The 18,803-nt window shown below is 38.1% G+C and overlaps 1 protein-coding gene across 3 annotated transcripts in view; it reads left to right on the top strand.

Annotated features, from left to right (window-relative positions):
- The window catches only part of fgf12a (fibroblast growth factor 12a), a 31,775-nt gene that overhangs the window by 8,865 nt on the left and 4,107 nt on the right, over positions 1-18,803 (top strand). For 2 of the 3 annotated variants that reach the window (XM_032564918.1, XM_032564917.1), the window contains exons 2-3: positions 5,944-6,054; positions 11,966-12,069. In XM_032564918.1, the coding sequence (XP_032420809.1) occupies positions 5,944-6,054; positions 11,966-12,069 (215 nt within the window). Of the gene's footprint in view, positions 1-1,336; positions 1,385-5,943; positions 6,055-11,965; positions 12,070-18,803 lie in introns of all 3 variants that reach the window. The other variant, XM_032564916.1, reaches the window with a different exon arrangement.

The raw sequence follows: 18,803 nt of genomic DNA, 5'->3' as shown, positions 1-18,803 counted from the left end.
ACAATTTATTTATTTATTTATTTTTAAAATTCTTTTTATTACAGATGTGTGTTGTGTGTGTGTGTGTGTGTAGGGAAACACCCCCCACCCTCCTACCCATCCAGACCCCCTGCGCAACCCGCCCCTCTTTGAGTAGCAGAAACATTATACTGCAGTCAGGGGCTTTAATCTGAGACGGTTGATTTTTCGTTAGAAAAATCCACCTGTTTCTTTACTGCAGGTCCTCTTGTTATCTGTCGGTCCTGTACATGAAGCACAGGAGCTGTCTGAATGTAAAGCAACCACTGCCTCCCGTGACGTTATTCCTCTAGTTATTCACTGTACTCCATTAAGAATAATTAGTTACGTTGAAATAAAATTGCTTTCAAACACAATAGATTTCAAATAAAAACTGAGGTTTTGTTCTCTCACACATGTAGACTAATAGGCTCCCACCCACTCTCTTGTACCCCACCCTCACCCCCCCATTCCAAACCCAAATACAATGGCAAATTGAATATACAGGGGGGGATGAAGCTGCTTTAAATGACCTAATTCAATATTAATGCAGATTGGGGGAACAGAGGGGAGATAAGCCGCACCGCAGTGCACCAAGGCTCTTTTGAGATTAAATGTTTTTAATGGTAAATGTTTATTGCAGACAGGGAGCTTTACTGCAGCGAAGGGAGGAATAGCCCTCTGCCTCCGAGAGCCGTATCGACGTACTCGTCGCCTCTGTTCCCCTACCAAACTTCGAGGTCCAGCCTTCTCCCTGTCTGATTCCTCTGGTTCTACCCTGCATGGTGCACGAATAACAGCCTAGTCTTGCAAGTCACCGCCACCTCCTCTTCCCATTCCCTCCTGCTCCCTAGTCCCCCGCACCTCCCCTTTCATCCAGATAGTTCTGTTGTGTGATGAACGACAGCCCGGTCCACTCAGAATCCCACAGACAGACTGATGAGGGATGAAGTGGACAGACATAAATTTTTAAGGCAGAACGAGAGGACAACAGATGCCCGTCTTCCTCAACTTAAAGCCAGACAGACTAATACGATGTCGTCCGGGGAGCCTCAGAAAAACAATATCTGTGCCTTTAGAGCCACAAATTTCCTAAATCTTAGTAACTTCATAGAGAGTAAATTAGTCAAGCTTCTCAGTATCATTTGGTTGGTAGGTAATTCCTCAGATCTGATTAGGGAGGCAGGAAAGGCAAAGATGCTGTGTGTCTTATGTTTGATTATCCTTACATTTGCACTGATGCATTGCCATAAATAGCAGATACACTGGAGAACTGATGAATTCTGCCTGTTTAAAAGACTGTTGTTTTTCCTCTTATTCCCCCTCCCCCCTTCGTAAGATGCACCCTTGAAACCTCCACAGGTGTCCCATAAGGGCTGCAGGCTAGGTCAGTAGCTCAGCCTCCATCCGTGTTTGCTGTGTTTTCCTCGTCTCCACTCCATCTCGCGCCCATGTCGACAACCTCCTCGGCCAGGGAGGGGTGGTGGGTGGTTAGGGTTTGGGTGTTTGTGAGAGGAAACAAATGGGGAATGGAAGGGCTGGGGGCCTCAACACCTGTCTGACAGCCGACGACCCACTCCCTCGCTGATTTCCGCCTTCTTTATCTTCTTCTTTTTCTTCATTTTCCCCTCTGTGTGGCTATTTTCTTAAAAAAAATTAAGCTTAATTTTGTACATTTTTCCCCCACACCTGTACCAAGCTCAAGCTATCCTCCAGCAGGTTGTCTGTTGCTCTTTCTCTTTCTGCCTCTTTTCATTTCCAGTCTCATTTTCTCCGCCAATCAGTGTTGACTCCGTTTTTATTCTCGTCCCTCGTTGTGTGTCTGTAAATTTGTGTTGCTTACAACTGTGTAAGTGGAGTACAGGTTGATATTGTGTGTATATTGGTGTACATTACTATGATGTGTTTCTTTCTTGTGGAATACGATGTCAGAGCAGGTGATCATTCACCATCCCATGGTCATGATGCCATTTGTCAGTGTACCTGAATGTTTTTGTCTTTCTGTATTGATATGAAGTACAGTAGATCTATTGTCGTTCTAATGGTCCCTACACTCATACAATGATCTCAAATTTTTGTTGTCATTGAAAGTCATTTTTCATGCACAAACGCAAGCTTCAGGAATCTGTTTACACCTTCACACACACCAATACACATGTGTACAGTACACTCGCTCTCTGCTAAATGACTGGAACTGATGAGCCGTCAGCCATTGCTCTGGGCTGCACTGTTGCCGTAATTTATGGAAGCGTAGTTATCACACGTGATTTACTGATGTGTACACTCCCATGTGCTTTCACACACGCATAAACACACACACCCTCATTCTCCTCAACCTGCCCGTGATGGATGATGAAGGGCCTGTCCTAGGAATTGATGGCACTAACCCAGGGGTAGGTGAGTTGGGAATTGATGGTCAGGGATGATGTACAGTTGAGCAGACGTGAACTCACTCTCGCTCTGGGTCACTACTTGGCTAACTCTTTCGGCTTGCTCCCCCTTCCCATTCGCTTGTGCCTCTTTTTTTACAATGTGAATAAATCTCACACACTTGTAATTATTGGAGCAATCAGCTTTGGAGCAGATCCCATCTGTTATTGCTGTTGAATTAGGATCGGGCTAAAACCATCTTTCTTTCTCAAGAAAGCAAGTCTCTGAATGTTTCTTTTTGCTAAATCATTTAGGATGCTTTGTGTCTGACCAGACTGAAATTAATTGCATGTCCTCCAACTCTTGTGACCTTGGAGGACAGTCTGGGTAATTCGTACTATATTCTTCATTTTCTATCTAGAGCAAATACACACATACTGCAAACACTGAGGGACTTTGTGACATTGCGTCAGATGAATGTGAACGTAAAGTATGATTCCTCGTCACACTTTTCAGCAACCCTTAAATAAATATAACTCTACACAGTGATGCACCGGTAACTGAAGTCCGGTGATTTTTAGCTCAGTCACCTCTAACCAGTAATAGACCAGTCAGAAATAAAAAAAAATAAAAAGATTTTGATTAAAGCACTCCTTGGTCCAATCCTAACGTCACTTTTTCAGGTACATCAAAAAAAGTTTTAATATTCAATAAGATAAAGTAATTTGTTTTGGTCACTCATTTTAGAAAGTTAAGCATATATATTACATACATTTATTACACAGGGACTAAAACATTTCAAGCATTTATACCATGTATTTGGATGATAATGGCTTACAGGCAATGAAATATGCCAAAATTAAAATATTGTGAAAATTTAAGTATTGGGAATTTATAGTGTCATACCCTAATCACATAATTAACTCAAAAAGCAAAGGTTGAGTCTCTAAATAACATGTCAAACGCAAGGCATGGCCCACCATGACTTTTGGCCCACTAAACTCTAGTGGGAAATATATATGTATAACTTGCAAGATAACAGTTGTATGCTTAAATGTTGTTTTAGCACTCAAATCAAAACAGTTTTTATCTGGATACTGCAAAAAAAATTACATCAATGTGAGGAGATGTTCAATATTATTTATCATTAAAAAGTACTTAATTAATCAGAATCCATGTTGTTTGAAGTCCAGTGAGGTTTCCAGTCAGTGATGATTTGAGGTGCCATGTCACCAACATTTTTGAAGTCCGCAGCAAACACAGCCATCTCTCAGAAAATTTTAGAGCACTGCATGCTTGCTTTATGGAAATGTTTCATGGAGACACTGATTTCATTTTCCAGCAGGAATATGTTTGGTTCAGTGACAATACTGCTGCTGTGCTTTACTTGCCTGCAAAGTCACCCTTGCCTGAACCTCGCAAAGTATCTATGGGTATTGTCAAGATTGAGAGACACTAACCCAGTTATTTTTCAACAATATGTCTGCTAATGAAGCAACCTGGGCTTCTATTACCCCTCAGCAGAACCACAGGCAGATCACGTCCGTTCGATACAGATGCAGTAACTGATGCAAAAGGAGGACAAAACCAAATGTGGGTAATGTCTGAACGTTAGCTTATTTTAAAAAAAAAACTGACATTTCGATTTAAAATATCAAGAAGAAAAATTCACTGGTTGGTAGAGCAGCAGAGTTCAGTGTCTATGTTGTGCTCATAAAAAATGTTGCCCAATCTTCCCTGCCAGTAAAACCATTTTGTGGAAGAGCAGTTTGATGGTGGTCCTTACTAATCACAAACATATGATGCTAAAGACAGTTGAAAGTGCTAATAATGTTCATGAAAATTAATAATGTCCATTAGCAAAGTATATAATCACTGTCCATTTTTTAAGGATATTGTTATTTAAAACCAAGTCAAAAAATCTCCAGACAATTAGTTTTAAGAAAACAACAACAAAACCTACACAGTTTTCCACCACTGCCCTGTGAGGAGCTAAGATCTCTGCTTTATAACAATGGTTGTGTTTTATTTTTACACAAAAATCAAAAGCTTTTCTAACAGGGGACAGACTGCAAGCTTGGAATCTCAGGGATAAACATCATTTTCTACACCTGTACTGTATAGTTTCTTTTCTGGCATTGCTAGGGGCCTTGACGCTTTTGTTGCCCTGAGCTAATTTTCGTTTCCACCTGCTCACTTCAAGAGTGTAAAGAACTCTGAGTAGCAATCTGACAACTTGCCAGAAGTCCTACATCTCAAAGATAGAGGTCGTTTTGGGGTTATTGCAATGTTAAAAAAGATGCCGCAACAGCTTTTATAACATCAAGAAATACCAGTGTGTCCATTCACTTCAAACGATCTACCTATAAAATTAGAGGATTAAGTTTAGATATCAGTGACATTCACTCCGTAACCACAGTTACTCAAGATTTAATTTTGAAAACACCTCCAAGTGGTCTAAAATATCCATTTTCCTGCATTAGCTGCAATAAATTACAAAAAAATAAGTGCATTTTCATTGATTTTCTCCTACTGTTGAAGTGTACCAGTTGTGCAACCATTTATATTTTCATAAAGTGATGCGGCAGATGACATAAACCTTTCAACAGCTGGTAAGACTGAAATGTATGTGCTGAAATGTTTAGTGCTGTTAGTTATTTTTCAATTGTGAAAGCTGTGGAGGTTGGATTGTGAGGTTAAGTAATTTATTCAGTCAAGGTGAGATTGATTCTGGAGTAATTGCCTGTCTTTCTCTGTCTTTTTAAAAAATTGAATATGATTTTTATAAAATATAGTCACAGAAAAAAAAAGCATTTGTTTTCAGAGGTTAAACAATAAAATACTTCAACTCCTGGTGCAGAAAAGCCTTGAAATAATGAAATGCCTCTTTTATATAATTCCACACTGAAAGAAAGTAAAACCTAACCTTTAACTTAGGCACATTTATTTAATGTGGGAAATAAAATGAAATCAACACAACTCAATAATATTTGTACTTCATGCTTTAAATAAAAAAATGGAAAAAGCTACCCAGACTGACATTTAAACATTTTAATCCATAATATACAAGGCTGTCCAAATCTGCAGGTTTATTTAGTGGCCATGCTCATTGAGTGTTGTGGTCAGGATGTCTAAACACATTTTGCTGTTTGAGCGCGACATCTTGGGATCAGCAAGTCTCATAAACAACATATTTTAAGGCTACATCTTCACCAGGGATCCTAGTAATAGTGCGTGTGCTGTCTAGAGATAATAATAAAAAAAAACTGTTAATAAATTAAATGGGATTTAATCACTATTATCTGAACACTCCGTCTTCCACAGCCTGTGCACTCCGTTGTAGATAATGATACTGTTATTTCCCTCTGTGATTTGTTTGTGGTGATTTTGGCATTTCAAATAGCTCAGAATTATCATTTGTGTGTGAAAGTGCTGTAAGTAATATGTTTTCCATTATCATGCGACTCTTGTTCTGACATGTTCTTGTTGGGGATGCTGCCGTGGCTCTGCCTCTGGCGGTTGTGTATGCGTGCGGTGTGTGTTGCCCGTGTGCGTGCGTGAACTTGTGCATTTCAGAGCCACAGCTGAAAGGCATCGTGACGCGACTGTTCAGCCAGCAGGGCTTCTACCTGCAGATGCAGCCGGATGGGACCATCGACGGCAGCAAGGACGAGAACAGCGACAACAGTGAGTGGAGCATTACAGAGGCTGCTGCTTCCAAATGTTTTACCGATTCGTGAGTCAGCTGGTTATATAACATTTTGCCACATTATATACACTTAACCATCACTCTTATGCAACTGGTACATGGGAGGCAGCTTAACGTGCTCCAAAATTAGTTTAGGGCCTTCCTAAAATGAATTTTCTCCTCTGAAATTGACAGTTTTGAAGGGAATTGTTCAGTCATCTTCACAGCGCAGCATGCCCTCATTCCTGCATCTGGTTATGCAATCACAGGGAAAGAAAATGTGTCAAATGGTTATTCAATGGTTTAAGAGCTCTCACTTTCTCTTGACAACGTTATGCTTTCCACAGCGTGAAAGTATTGAGATTTTTCAAAATTCTCATTCAGATGAATCCCAATATTTCTTCTGATTTTGCATTAACATTGTTCTGCGTTAGTATCACATTCTGTTGTTGCTTAAGAAAATAATTTAAGATGGTCAAATGAGAATTTGGAAACCATTTACCTTTTCCCTTGAATTTCTATCCAAGTCTTGCAATAGCATTTCCATAATGATCCATGTAAGAAAATGCCTTTTCAGAGCAATAAATAAATTAACAGAGAAAAAAAAAAATCATCTACGCTTCTACCTCAAACTGCTGGTTGCTTCTTTGAAAAGACTTTCCCATGTAGCATCAGGGAATATGTTTATTCCCTGATGCTACATGGATGCTACAGAACGGTCATCAGAGCAATAATGATGACACTACCACTCTGGACGGAAGCCAGTCAGGAAACTAATCATGACCTTTCTTCTCTAAAACATCCTGCCAATCTTGAAAGAAGCTGGAGCCAGAGCTGCGGGATAGCAGCAGTCATGTAGTGGAAAAAAAAACAACCTTTCCCCGCCAAATGTCACTTTATATTTTACAATGAGGATGCTGGTTGAGTTAAAGCTATTTACAACAAATGAAGGTCTTCAGGACAAAGTAGATTACAGCATAAGAAGGGAGGAAAATTGACATATTGCATTTTGTCTGTGCAAGTGAAGCACTTTTTTTATTGATATTTTAGGTATTGTGTTCTGGAGTGCAGGATTTTATTGTATTTTGGAGGGTTTCCCCACCTCGTGGTGATCCTTTAGTTAAGCAGTCCCACTGGCCCCTGGCTGGAGGAATGCGGTGAATAATTCAGCCATAGCAAACTAAAAATACCACCTCCATTTGTGCCCAATGAATAATTCTCCATTTGAGATGCCTCGAGCTTGTACACAGTCCGAAGGAAGACACGGAAGGAGCAGCAGAGAGTCATAGGTTGTGCAAGAGAAATCCAAAGCACAACCGAAAAATAATGAAAATGGAGCAGGGATATTTAATATGCAGCTCTTTGCAGTGCAACATTGATTGCCGGGGTGGATTATTAGAATAATAGATTACCCCTACCCTTGAACCACATCACCTTCTGACCTGCCGCATCCTCAGCACTGGCAGATGGAATACGGTCATTTATTTCCAGGCAGCACGTGCTGTCCGCATGCTTTGCACAACATGAGCTCAGACTGAACCTAATTTACTTTTTGATTATTTCCTGTATTCCCGCAACGGATGGTTGTGCTGAGAATAGCACAAAACCGTTTGTTGTGACAAATAAACCCCCAACCAATTTCACTCACTTACACTATGAGTGCGACTGGTGGTGCATGGAGGATAGTTTTTTTTGTTGTTTTTTTTTTCCAAGTGTACATGTCACATAGACATGTACATTTAAATTGATACTATTTTCAATGCAGTTTTGTATTCTAAAGCTGATGATACCCAATTATACATAACCTATTTGTTTTTTTAGCCACCAGAATGATGTTAAACTGTTAGCCATTACACCAATTTGCCCCAAAAAAAGTATTTGTAATGTATTGACTAGAGAGCCTTCAAAAAGCACTCATACCTCTTGGAAGTTTTTTTGCATTAAAGTCACAAACTATGTGTTTTTAATGGGTTTTTATTGGGCTTTTATGTAACACAAAGTTACTCATAGATGTGTAGTGGAAAATAATTGGTACAATATTCATGTTTACTCTGATACCCCTCAATCAAATCCATTGCAAGTGAAGATTAAGTAATGGAACAGTTAAAGTAGTGTTAGGTTAAAGGAGCGATATTATGTACTTTACATGCACATAGTGCCATTTTATTGCACAATCAAGCAACTGTTTCCTTCTGTTATAAAAATGGTGTATATATATATGTAGCTTAAAACAAATTTGACTACACAATTTGACACTGAAATTGGGCCTCTGTCTCTTTTAGAAGCTCCTACTCTTTCGGACACTCCGCCTTCAGCACATTATCAACAATGCTCTTTCCTTAAGCTTTTAGCAATGTTCTTAGGAAGGTTGTACTGAGAAATAGCTTGTATGAAAAGCTCTGCAGTTCCACCAGGTGTTTGCTAATTGCTTCTGCTGCTAGCATGGTGGCTGGTCTGTGAGGCAGAAGCTCATCACAAACATGATGAAAAGTGACTCATTTCATAGTGTTTTGCTTTGTTTTGAACTCTGGAATAAGTAAAGTAAATTTACATGCTTTAGTGGAAGTCTGACTAACATGCAAACTGTACACCAAAATGACTGAAATGAAACATGATTAATTAAACGAACCGCCCTGTTTAAATTTGAACAGTGATTAATCAGTTGATCAGACTCAGTAATTAACTGCACACTCTGAGACTCTAGAAAGATACTGTTGGTAATGAGATACCTGCAGTCTTAGTCTTTAACTCTTGGTCAGTATTGATGCCAAGAAAGCCCTATGCATTGGAAACTTTGTGAATTATTAACACTGTAACCACAACTAAATTCATACATCACAGTTTCATAAGTGCATCAATTGCATACATAATAACAAAAACCATCGTAATTTAAAAATTATGAGAATCATCATACGTCCAGGCTAATTTCACCATTTCTTCTGCTTACATACGTCTTATATATTCTTATATATTCTTCTGCTTATATACACGTCTAAGTTTGGTTAATATCTCAAAGTTTCGAGGCGTCACCAAGGTTACTTGTAAACCGAACTGAAGATTTCATCCCCTGTTAGCTGAAAATCAGGCTCCCTACTGGAAATTTAGCTCAGCACCTATTAGTGTCTTGGACTGGTCTCCGACAGTTCTCTTTGGGGAAACTGATGTTGAAATTAATGGTTGGGATATTAATGAGAACTCGGGCTTTTGTGCAGATTAAAATTGATAAAAGCTTTTTACGTAGAATAGGTATTTATATTGTGTTAAATTTACATTGTTATATTGACCCTTACATTTCCCTGTGTAGTTTAATAAAATAACCAATTTTGTTATATTGATCACAATCCAAAATGTTTTTCTCGGTCAAATTAAATAGAATATAATAATCACAGGTGCAACAGGACTACTACAATATAAACAATTTAGCAGCTACATCTGGATTTGGAGTTTATTTTTAGGTGTGAGCAAATGCTTTTCATGTTTCACATTTGGACGGATGTCCTTTTAAACCTTTCATGAGTGATTCCTGCTATGCTGGCAGTCTTCACAATAAAATAAAATTTCCTCAGCCCAACTGCAGGATTTACTTCAAGAAGATTACCGTTCTGCGGGAAGATTTGCCGTTTTCAAGGATTTTTACTTTACTGATGCTTTTCAACCTGCTTTATCTCCTGTTTTTTTTAATAAAAGAATATTCCAAGAAATCTCTTAAATGCTCCCCGTGCCATTCAGACCTCTCTCTTTTGTCTGAGGGGGTATTAAAGAAGAAGAATCACCTTCAGGATAGTCATCAGATACTCTTTACAGGAGTCAGTGCTGCTGTAATAATGAAATCAATCAGTGGCTGAAAATAGAAAAGCCGGACGTTTAAACAATAGCCGACTGCCGACTCCTGTCAATTCAGTAAATGTTTTTAGATGACAAATTAGTGCAAGAACAACGGACCAGAACGAAAGTACAATAGTTCTGCAGCATGCTATATTTTATGTGTTTTCAAGCCAGGATAAGTTGTGAATGGCACCTTTTACGGGCTCTGTCAGTTGTGAGAAGAACTAATGGTTACGGAAATTACAAGGAGAGGAAATAAGAAAAATCTTGAGCCCGACAAAGTGAATTGAAAGTTGAACTCCACTCATTTATAGGCTTTTATGAATGGCCGATCTGCAGTGGCCCGAGGGCAGGTTTAAACCATTGGCAGGCAAAAGCAGCATGTCGATATTTATTGAGTGAAATTGAATCAGCTCAGAGGACTGACCTGTGTTGGCACGTCTCTGCTTTTCCCTGCCAGTTTTATCTGATAGTCCCCATCGGCACTTGCAGAGCAATCATTTCAGCTATGCATGGAGTTCCCTGTAGGTAAAGAGTGCCTCACACCTTCACCAGGCCAATGTCCGTCAAAGTCATGGCTCAGTCAGGAGAACAAACAGAGGCAAAGAATGACAATCATCATCCTGCTCCTATAGACTACCTATATATTTACTATGTGCTAAGTAGAAACAGAGTGACACTCCTCAGTCAGAATAACCTAATAGAAACCCAACCTATACAGTGATAAAAGAAAATTAATTAGTTAAAACAGATGCTGACCAAGTTGGTGAAACATGTTGTAAAGTTGCGTAAAAATGGTTAAAATAAAGTAGTCCATCATTGCAGGGGCATTATCTCACACACCGAGAAATACAGGAAAACTAAACCTTTAATTTGTGAGCAAATGCATTGTATAACCAGACAGCAATTGGTCTTCCTTTGTTGAGTCACTGCTGTAAATCTCAATATCTGTCTCAACTGACACAATCAGTTAAGACGCAGTTAAAGTGAAGGCTCATTTATACCAAATGCTTAATATGCAGATGCATATGGACAGAATTTTCTGTCCATCTTCTGCCTTCATTTGCTGCCTATTTGAACAGAGAGCTTGTGGATGCCTGTTTCCATGTAAATAGAGCAGTGCCACTGGTATTCATGGCGGCAGTGTGGTACGGTGTAGCTCAAGTAGCAATCAGCCAAAGGAAGGAAAATGATGACGAGGATGAAAAAATAATGACAGAACTTCTTGTTGATTTTCTAAATCAACTTGTCACAATGTATTAAACAGTCACGTGTAATGTAGCGCCTCCATTTATTTCAATTTCTCAGACTATACATTATCAAGATTTCTTCCATCTTGTCTTGTCTAAAACGTTGCTCTGAATTTGGAAGCTAAGTCAGAACCGCCCCCTACTGTCTATGTTGCCTAACCTTGATGCCTAACTTTGAAAGCTTTAGGACAATGATGCTTGACAACTTCAGCAACAGGCAGACTTATTTACATACATAACTGCAGTGTATTAAGCTTTCAGAAGTGTCAGTAGAGCTTAGCAAGTTCTACATGTTTACGTTTGTGATGGTGCAGCACAAGAAGCATCTTCCACCTCTGGTCATTTGATTTCACTCAATGAATAAATGTACTCAAATTAAAGGACACATTTTTGTAAAATTTCTTAAGTGAAATTATGCAACTGCAGTGAACAAATAATTTACTTTACACATAGTTACACATTTGTACTAAATTTGTATGAGATGGCTACTGCTCTCAAAATCCAAACCTCTCTCTAGTGTTTAAATGAGGCAGCCAGATATAATGCGATGGAGATGCAGCAGTACAGTATATGTCCTTCTATTCATTGCTGTCACCATATACCTTCAGATTTCTGATTTACCACCAACACTTCACCGCAAAGTGTAATGGTGTTCCTATTATCTGTGTCCTGTTCCCTCCACTGCTGACGGATAGCCAAAAACCACAGATCAAGGCTTGTACAGTCAAGAGTTAAGTTCAAACTCAATTGTTCTGTTCTATCCTTTTGTATTTGATGTGTCTCCTTTGTCTCTGCCTCTTTGTGCCTCCCTGCTTCAATCTGCTCCGCTCTGCAGCCCTGTTTAATCTTATTCCCGTGGGTCTGAGAGTGGTGGCCATCCAAGGGGTGAAGAGCGGCTTTTACATCGCCATGAATGGCGAGGGCATGCTCTACAGCTCGGTAAGCTCCAGTTGGGTTGTTGGATTGTGCAAATTTCTCTGTCTCTGTCACGCGTAATTATTCACTTACACATGTTTTCTGGTCGTCTGTTTTAATATTCCATTACTGTAAATACTGAGCTTATTCAAAGCCTTTTATCTCTGCTCAGTTCAGTGGCTCCTTTCAGATGTGGTTTTGTGTTGCTCTGCAACACCTACTCCCCCACTGTCTTTGAAGAAGTACAGCAAATGTTTTGCATTTAATTTACTGCTGCGTTTTGTGCTTCTTTTCCATACGGGATTCTCTTCTCTTGTTCTGGCTGCTAAACTGGCAGCTATAAACACAAACTTTATTGAATTGCTCAACTTTCATTTCTATTCAAAATTCCTCTGACACTGCACAATCATTATTAAACATGGTGTCGTCCATATTTATTGATGCCCCCTGGAAATTATGTGTAAAATTCATATTTTACTACAGTGAAAAAATATTACACTGAGAGGACAGAGGAATCCAATTTGAATAGATTTATTTTATTGGTAGAAAGATCCCAAGACATAAAAATCACTGGTGCTTTTACATCTGTATATACAACTTAATTATATTTTTAATATTATTAAAATAATTATTTCATTTTAGCAGCTTTACACCATCTGGGGTGCCAAATGTCCTCCTTTCCATCTCATTTGTGGCTAACTAGTCTAAATTCAGTCCCGTCAGGTTAAGATTATTTAATTAATGTTCATATGAAATCCATAGTTCACCACCAAGTTCACAGCTCCAAAAACTCATTATTCTTTAAATTATGTTCCCTGAATAATATATAGAAGTCATAAAATTGTTCACCACATTGCATCATGATTATGTTATTGCCTTTGTAACCATGCCCTCATATTTATATCTGTTTAATTTTAATCTTTCTTTTTGCTTATATAAACTTTGTTTTATTATGGCAATTTTCCTGGAGCAGCTGCACTTGTTGGCAGAATGCATTGCTCTCATCATCAGAAAGGAATTAGAGCCAAATTGTCACTGAAAAATGCAATAGTCCACAAGATTGCATTGTGAAATTTAGGCTACACAAAATAAAAACATTTCTGCTTAATCTTTTTAGCTGACAAAAATCATCATTTATGTAACTTCAAGCAAAATATATGTACTATTATTTCTGCTACTGCACATCCTTCGAAAGAAAAGTTAGACGTGTCAGAATTCATTAAGCAGCAGCTTTAGTCTTGTTCTTGTCTCGGCTTCACAGTAACAAAGTAATGACAGAATCTGTGTGCAAAAAAACCCCAACTTCATTTAGTCTGGTAGTTTTAATGGTTTTGGCATGAGGCCTCAGCTTGCATCGCTAAGTTTAAAGTGAGGAATGCACGATAGTCAAGTTTAAAGCAGTGGGAGGAGCATACATTCTTTGCTTTCTCTGGCATCTTTCTTATTGGCTATGCCAAGTTAGGTATTATATTATTAGGTGAAATTTGAAATTGTAGCTTAATATATATAAAGCCCATATGGAACAGTGTGGGTAGCTTTAGAACAAGTTGGAGTAGACCTGGTCGTAGAGAAAGAGGAGAAATAAACTGCGCAAGCAGAGAGTTATAAGGATAGAAAAAAATCACAGCTCACATAAATGAAACCTGTAATGTATTTTTTTTTTATCCAAATAAAGGAAGTATTTCTGAATAGCAAAGAAGACCAAAGGGCTGCCTTGCTTGAAGACCTCAGCCCAGGAGCTTGGTCATGGTTTTCTGAATGCCTTTCAGCCATGAAGAATGAAAAGTCGGAATTCACAAACTGTCCATCAAACCTTTTCCACTCATAAATAGTTGAAGGACACAGTAAATCTCTTTTCCATCTTGTTGCCTCCCTGAATTTATTGACCAAGAAAAGCTTTATTGAGACTCAAAGTCAAAAGTAAGGGAAAGAAGTAGAGCACGTTTCGTTTAAATCTTTCAAACTGCAAAGTCTCATAAATATACAGTAATTTATTCACAGCAAAATTTCTTGACTTTCACAACTCCAGCACAACATGACAGGTGTATGAGCCAGTTGCAAGCACAAAGAAGGTCGTTTAACCAGTGCCGTAAAGACTCACCCAGGTGGACGAGCTCATTTACACCTACAAGCTCATAAAAAAAACCCACAATTCACAGCCTCAATATAGTGTCTACAATAAAACCCCAACACCCACCCATATAACCTAATGAAAGTTTAATCACAACTAGATGGAGAGATTTTTCATTTCTCAAATTGATTCTAAGAGATGCTGTATGACCCCCAACAGTTCATTGCTTTATAAAATCATTATTCACATCAGAGTCATGAGGTTATTATTAATTAGAAGCAGATAAGGACCATATTGTCAAACAGCAGCTTTCCGAAAAACATTCTGATTGATAATATTTTATGCAGAGGAGCACACGTCTGACCTTTGAAAAGGAAGGGCATTTCTGCAGTAACAGTTCCATGTGATCCACTTTCTGGCCAAGCACATGCAGAGCAGTGCTGAAAAATGCAAAGCAGGGGAAAATATGCTTGAATATGCATATGTGGGAGTTAGGTTGGATCATTTAGGGGCTTTTAAAACATATACTGGCGCAGGATACTCATAAACAAGCTAAATTAAAATTCAAGGCTAGAGTGAAAAGCTGTCTGTTTGCTAAGTTATTTAATGATGAAATATTTCAACGTGTTACTTGGAACGACTACCGAAAGTCTTATAAACCACAGTAAAGAGGAGCTTTTTCGCTCCATGTTCACACATTATGAGCACCATTCACTTTAATTTACCTGTCATAATTTCCCACCTATAATGTTTGCTGCTGTCTTGACTGTTTTTCCCTAATATTGATATGTTCTTATTTAAACTTTCTGGTTAACTTCCTCTTCTTTGAGATTACAAGACCTCTGTTTTGTCTTTCTAAACTTGAAAAGTTTCTTTCTCACTGTTTTATATCTATATATATATATCTATCAATAGATAGATAGATAGATAGATAGATAGATAGATAGATAGATAGATAGATAGATAGATAGATAGATAGATAGATAGATAGATAGATAGATAGATAGATAGATAGATAGATAGATAGATAGATAGACAGATACTGTCACATTATCTTATTGTAAACTGGTAATGTGTAGCTGTCCTCACTCTCTCTTGCCCTCAGGGAAATAATTATAAAGAGAAACCTTCCCTTCCCCACACTCCTGTCTTTTAATTTAGCTTTCTCTGCTTCTTTGCAGTTTGTTCCTATTGAGAGAATGTTAAAAGCCCATATTGCTTCCATGCTTGCTGTTAAGTTGCAACTGCAAGCAACATTGTAGTCCTTTTAAGTGTTTTGTATGTGGTTGATTCTTCAAGTTCAGTTGGCGATTGGTGTTGATCAGTTAAATGGGTTGCACAGAGTAAAACTAGTGGGTGGCTTGCTTCTCTGTATTTGGAGTTTAAAGCTCGATGTCGGGGCTGTTGCTCATTGCGTTGGGTGAGAATGCTTATGTGGAGTGTTTAGCAATGAAGTGCGTGGGGGCTGAGCATCTACAATAAAGAGTTTGCTTCCATTATTTATAACACACAATATGACCTACTTTACTGCACAGCAGTAACCACTGTTCCATCTCAATTTCCCTCTATCTATCTATCTATCTATCTATCTATCTATCTATCTATCTATCTATCTATCTATCTATCTATCTATCTATCTATCTATCTATCTATCTATCTATCTATCTATCTATCTATCTATCTATCTATCTATCTATCTATCTATCTATCTATCTATCTATCTATCTATCTATCTATCTATCTATCTATCTATCTATCTATCTATCTATCTATCTATCTATCTATCTATCTATCTATCTATCTATCTATCTATCTATCTATCTATCTATCTATCTACCTATCTATCTAACTATCTATCTAACTATCTATCTATCTATCTATCTATCTAACTATCTATCTATCTATCTTCTTGACATAAACTAATACATTTCAATAAAAAATCATAGTAAAACTGATAATGTCAGAACTAAGCGAGGAAATTAAGGGAATGTGGCATGAGTGACGAATGGTAATCTGTATTTTTCCGTGGCTTGTCACTTTTTCCTTCTTCTGTTTGTAGGAGAAAAATGTCTGGCGGATGTTTGTGCCTGTTGTTTTGACTGCAGCTGTGATTTATATCCTGTACTGCTTAATAGTTTTGTCTTCAAAACAAATAAAATTGGGAAAGCTACAGAAGTCGCAATCTTTTGTCCCCTATACCGAATCGAGTCATTGAACCCAAATGCCTGGTTTAAAGTGTGTATTTCTCACCCTCGCTCTAGCCTTCCGTTTACATTATGTTTTTGTGACTGGTTTGTAGCCGTAGTTTGTCTCTTTCTTTTTCAAGGAAACACTTTTAAACTTACAACACAATTGACAAAAGATTTAAGTATGGAAATGAAAGGTGTTGGTGAAGGATTTAAGTGAACTATAACGTTTCTAGTGTATAAAGTTTAAGTGATGTCTTCACAAAACTGAACTGAATCTTGCCAAGGAAAATAATAAAATTCCCAGGAGTTCAATGTGAGGTCTGGGATTGTCAGAGGGGCTATATCCCTCAAAGATAACAAGGATTTAGTGCCATATTAAAATGGAGGTAGTCACCTTCCCTTCTAAACCTTTATCTGAAGATACTTTTGGAGCTTATTTCCTTCATATCAAATCAGAAAGCTGCTTCACTCAGTAGAAGGAGCAAGTAGCAAATCTGGATTCTGGATGTAGTCAGCAGAGTATTTCCAATGACCCAGACTCAGATAGTGAGGGTATCTTGATTTTATTCTTATTAATGTTACCATGACACCCTCCTGTGACACAAGGTGTAACGGCCTTGTGTCACAGGACAATAAAAATGTCTACAGTATGAAAAATAAATAAGTCCACCATCCAAATTCATAATTGAGAGAAAAAACACCTTTGATTTGTTGTTACATTTTAGATGTTAAATACTTCACACGATACATGTATTGTAGGTTTATATGAAACCGTAAGCTTTTCTGTAATCAGTAAATATTTGTGTTAGAAACATAGTTAGTGGTTTGTGCTAGTTAGACTAGTTGGTGTTACAAAGCTCCACAGTTAAACATGAGATTACAAATATTTCAAAACAAGCTCAAAAGGATCAAACAAGAATGCATGTACAGTATATGTTATTAAAAATACATGTAATGATTTCAACTTCTCTGCTTTTTCTTGTCAATCTAGCCATGAGTCTTTACTTCATATTTTGATTTAGCTATTCCCAATCTAAGTCCATGAGTAAATAGGTCTATCTATCGCTGTAATGAGCAGTCATCATCGTTGTCCTTGTGGATACATTTTATTGGTGATTCTGAAGCTTGTCTGCGAAGCCAAATGATTGATCATGAAGGTTACAGTAGTATTAATCATGAGTGTGTGTGCTGAAGAAGAAACAACAGCTTGCTGCCATGTAATGCATCACTGCCAAACCTCTACCAGCCTCAACACATATGTTCACGCTCCAACTCGTGTGGTCAGACAGGCGCAATGTGACCTCTGAAGCTCCACTGGTGTGCGAAATGTCTGCTGGTTGACAGCCGACATTTCGCAGCAGGTCCAGATTAACTGAACCACCAGGTCTTTGCAGACCTTGTCCTCCCTCCTGCTGACCAGTGAGACATTTTCACACTTGCAACCATGTGATTGAGATCTTCACCTTTGCTGTTTTTCGCCAACGAGACCACACTGGCTCATTTTTAAAAACATTGCACATTGAAAAATAAGACTTGTAGATATAATCTGCTGACTGAGGTTTATTTTGAACTTACAACAGTGTGACTGAGCAGAAATTGAGATTTCATAAAAAAAATACAACCTTTGTTTTCTAATTACGTGTCTCTGGCAGGATTCATTTATCACCTATGTGGCAGTTTCAGCTGTAACCTTATACTTCTGCTGCTTTTGAACTATTTGGTCCAGGCGAGCCAATTTGCAAATAACTCTTTGGTTATCATTTTTGCACTGCACTTCTCAGCGCAGTGCCTTGAAAAAGTGTTTATACCCCTTGAACATTTTCACATCATGTTCATGTTCCAAACACTGCCTTGAATAAAATAAGTTAACATTTAAAGCATAGGTGTAGATATCTATAGTTCAGGTAGGGATGTCTGTCCATTAAGCAACTTTTATGTATTCCACAAATCCTACTGCTTGAGAAGAGAAACTTGAAGATGGTAAGCTCGATGGAGTTATATGCATAAAGGTCAACATTAGTAAACCTGATGTGGGTTACAGAATACTCTAGAATAGGATAGATGTTTGTCTTCTGGCTCAAATCCAATTAAGAATTTGTTGGGGAACGGTGTGTTCACAAACGCTGCCTTCCAATCTGACTGAACTAGAAAAATGGGCAAATACAAAAAAGCTGGCAGACACACAGACGAAAAAAAACCTGCAGCTCTAATTGGAGCCAATGTTGCACAAAAACATAATGCAGGAGGGTAAACATAAATGAATGCAACGGTTTTAAGATTTTTATTGACAAAATGTGAAAACCATTTATTATTTCCTTCTCACTTAATAATCGTTTTCTGCTCTGTGTTGGTTTATTGCATCAAAAATCCAATCTGAGCACCGAGTAAGGAACTGTACACAACATAGCATGAAACTAGCGTACGTAAATGAAAGTTAATGTGCAGTAACACACTTACCGTATCAAGCCAGTTTGTCATGTTAGTTCAGAATAATATTA

Source organism: Xiphophorus hellerii, chromosome 6 (assembly GCF_003331165.1).
Source record: "Xiphophorus hellerii strain 12219 chromosome 6, Xiphophorus_hellerii-4.1, whole genome shotgun sequence".
NCBI lineage: Eukaryota > Metazoa > Chordata > Actinopteri > Cyprinodontiformes > Poeciliidae > Xiphophorus > Xiphophorus hellerii.
Note: the sequence above shows the minus strand (reverse complement) of the source record. Positions and strands in the feature narration are given on the sequence as shown.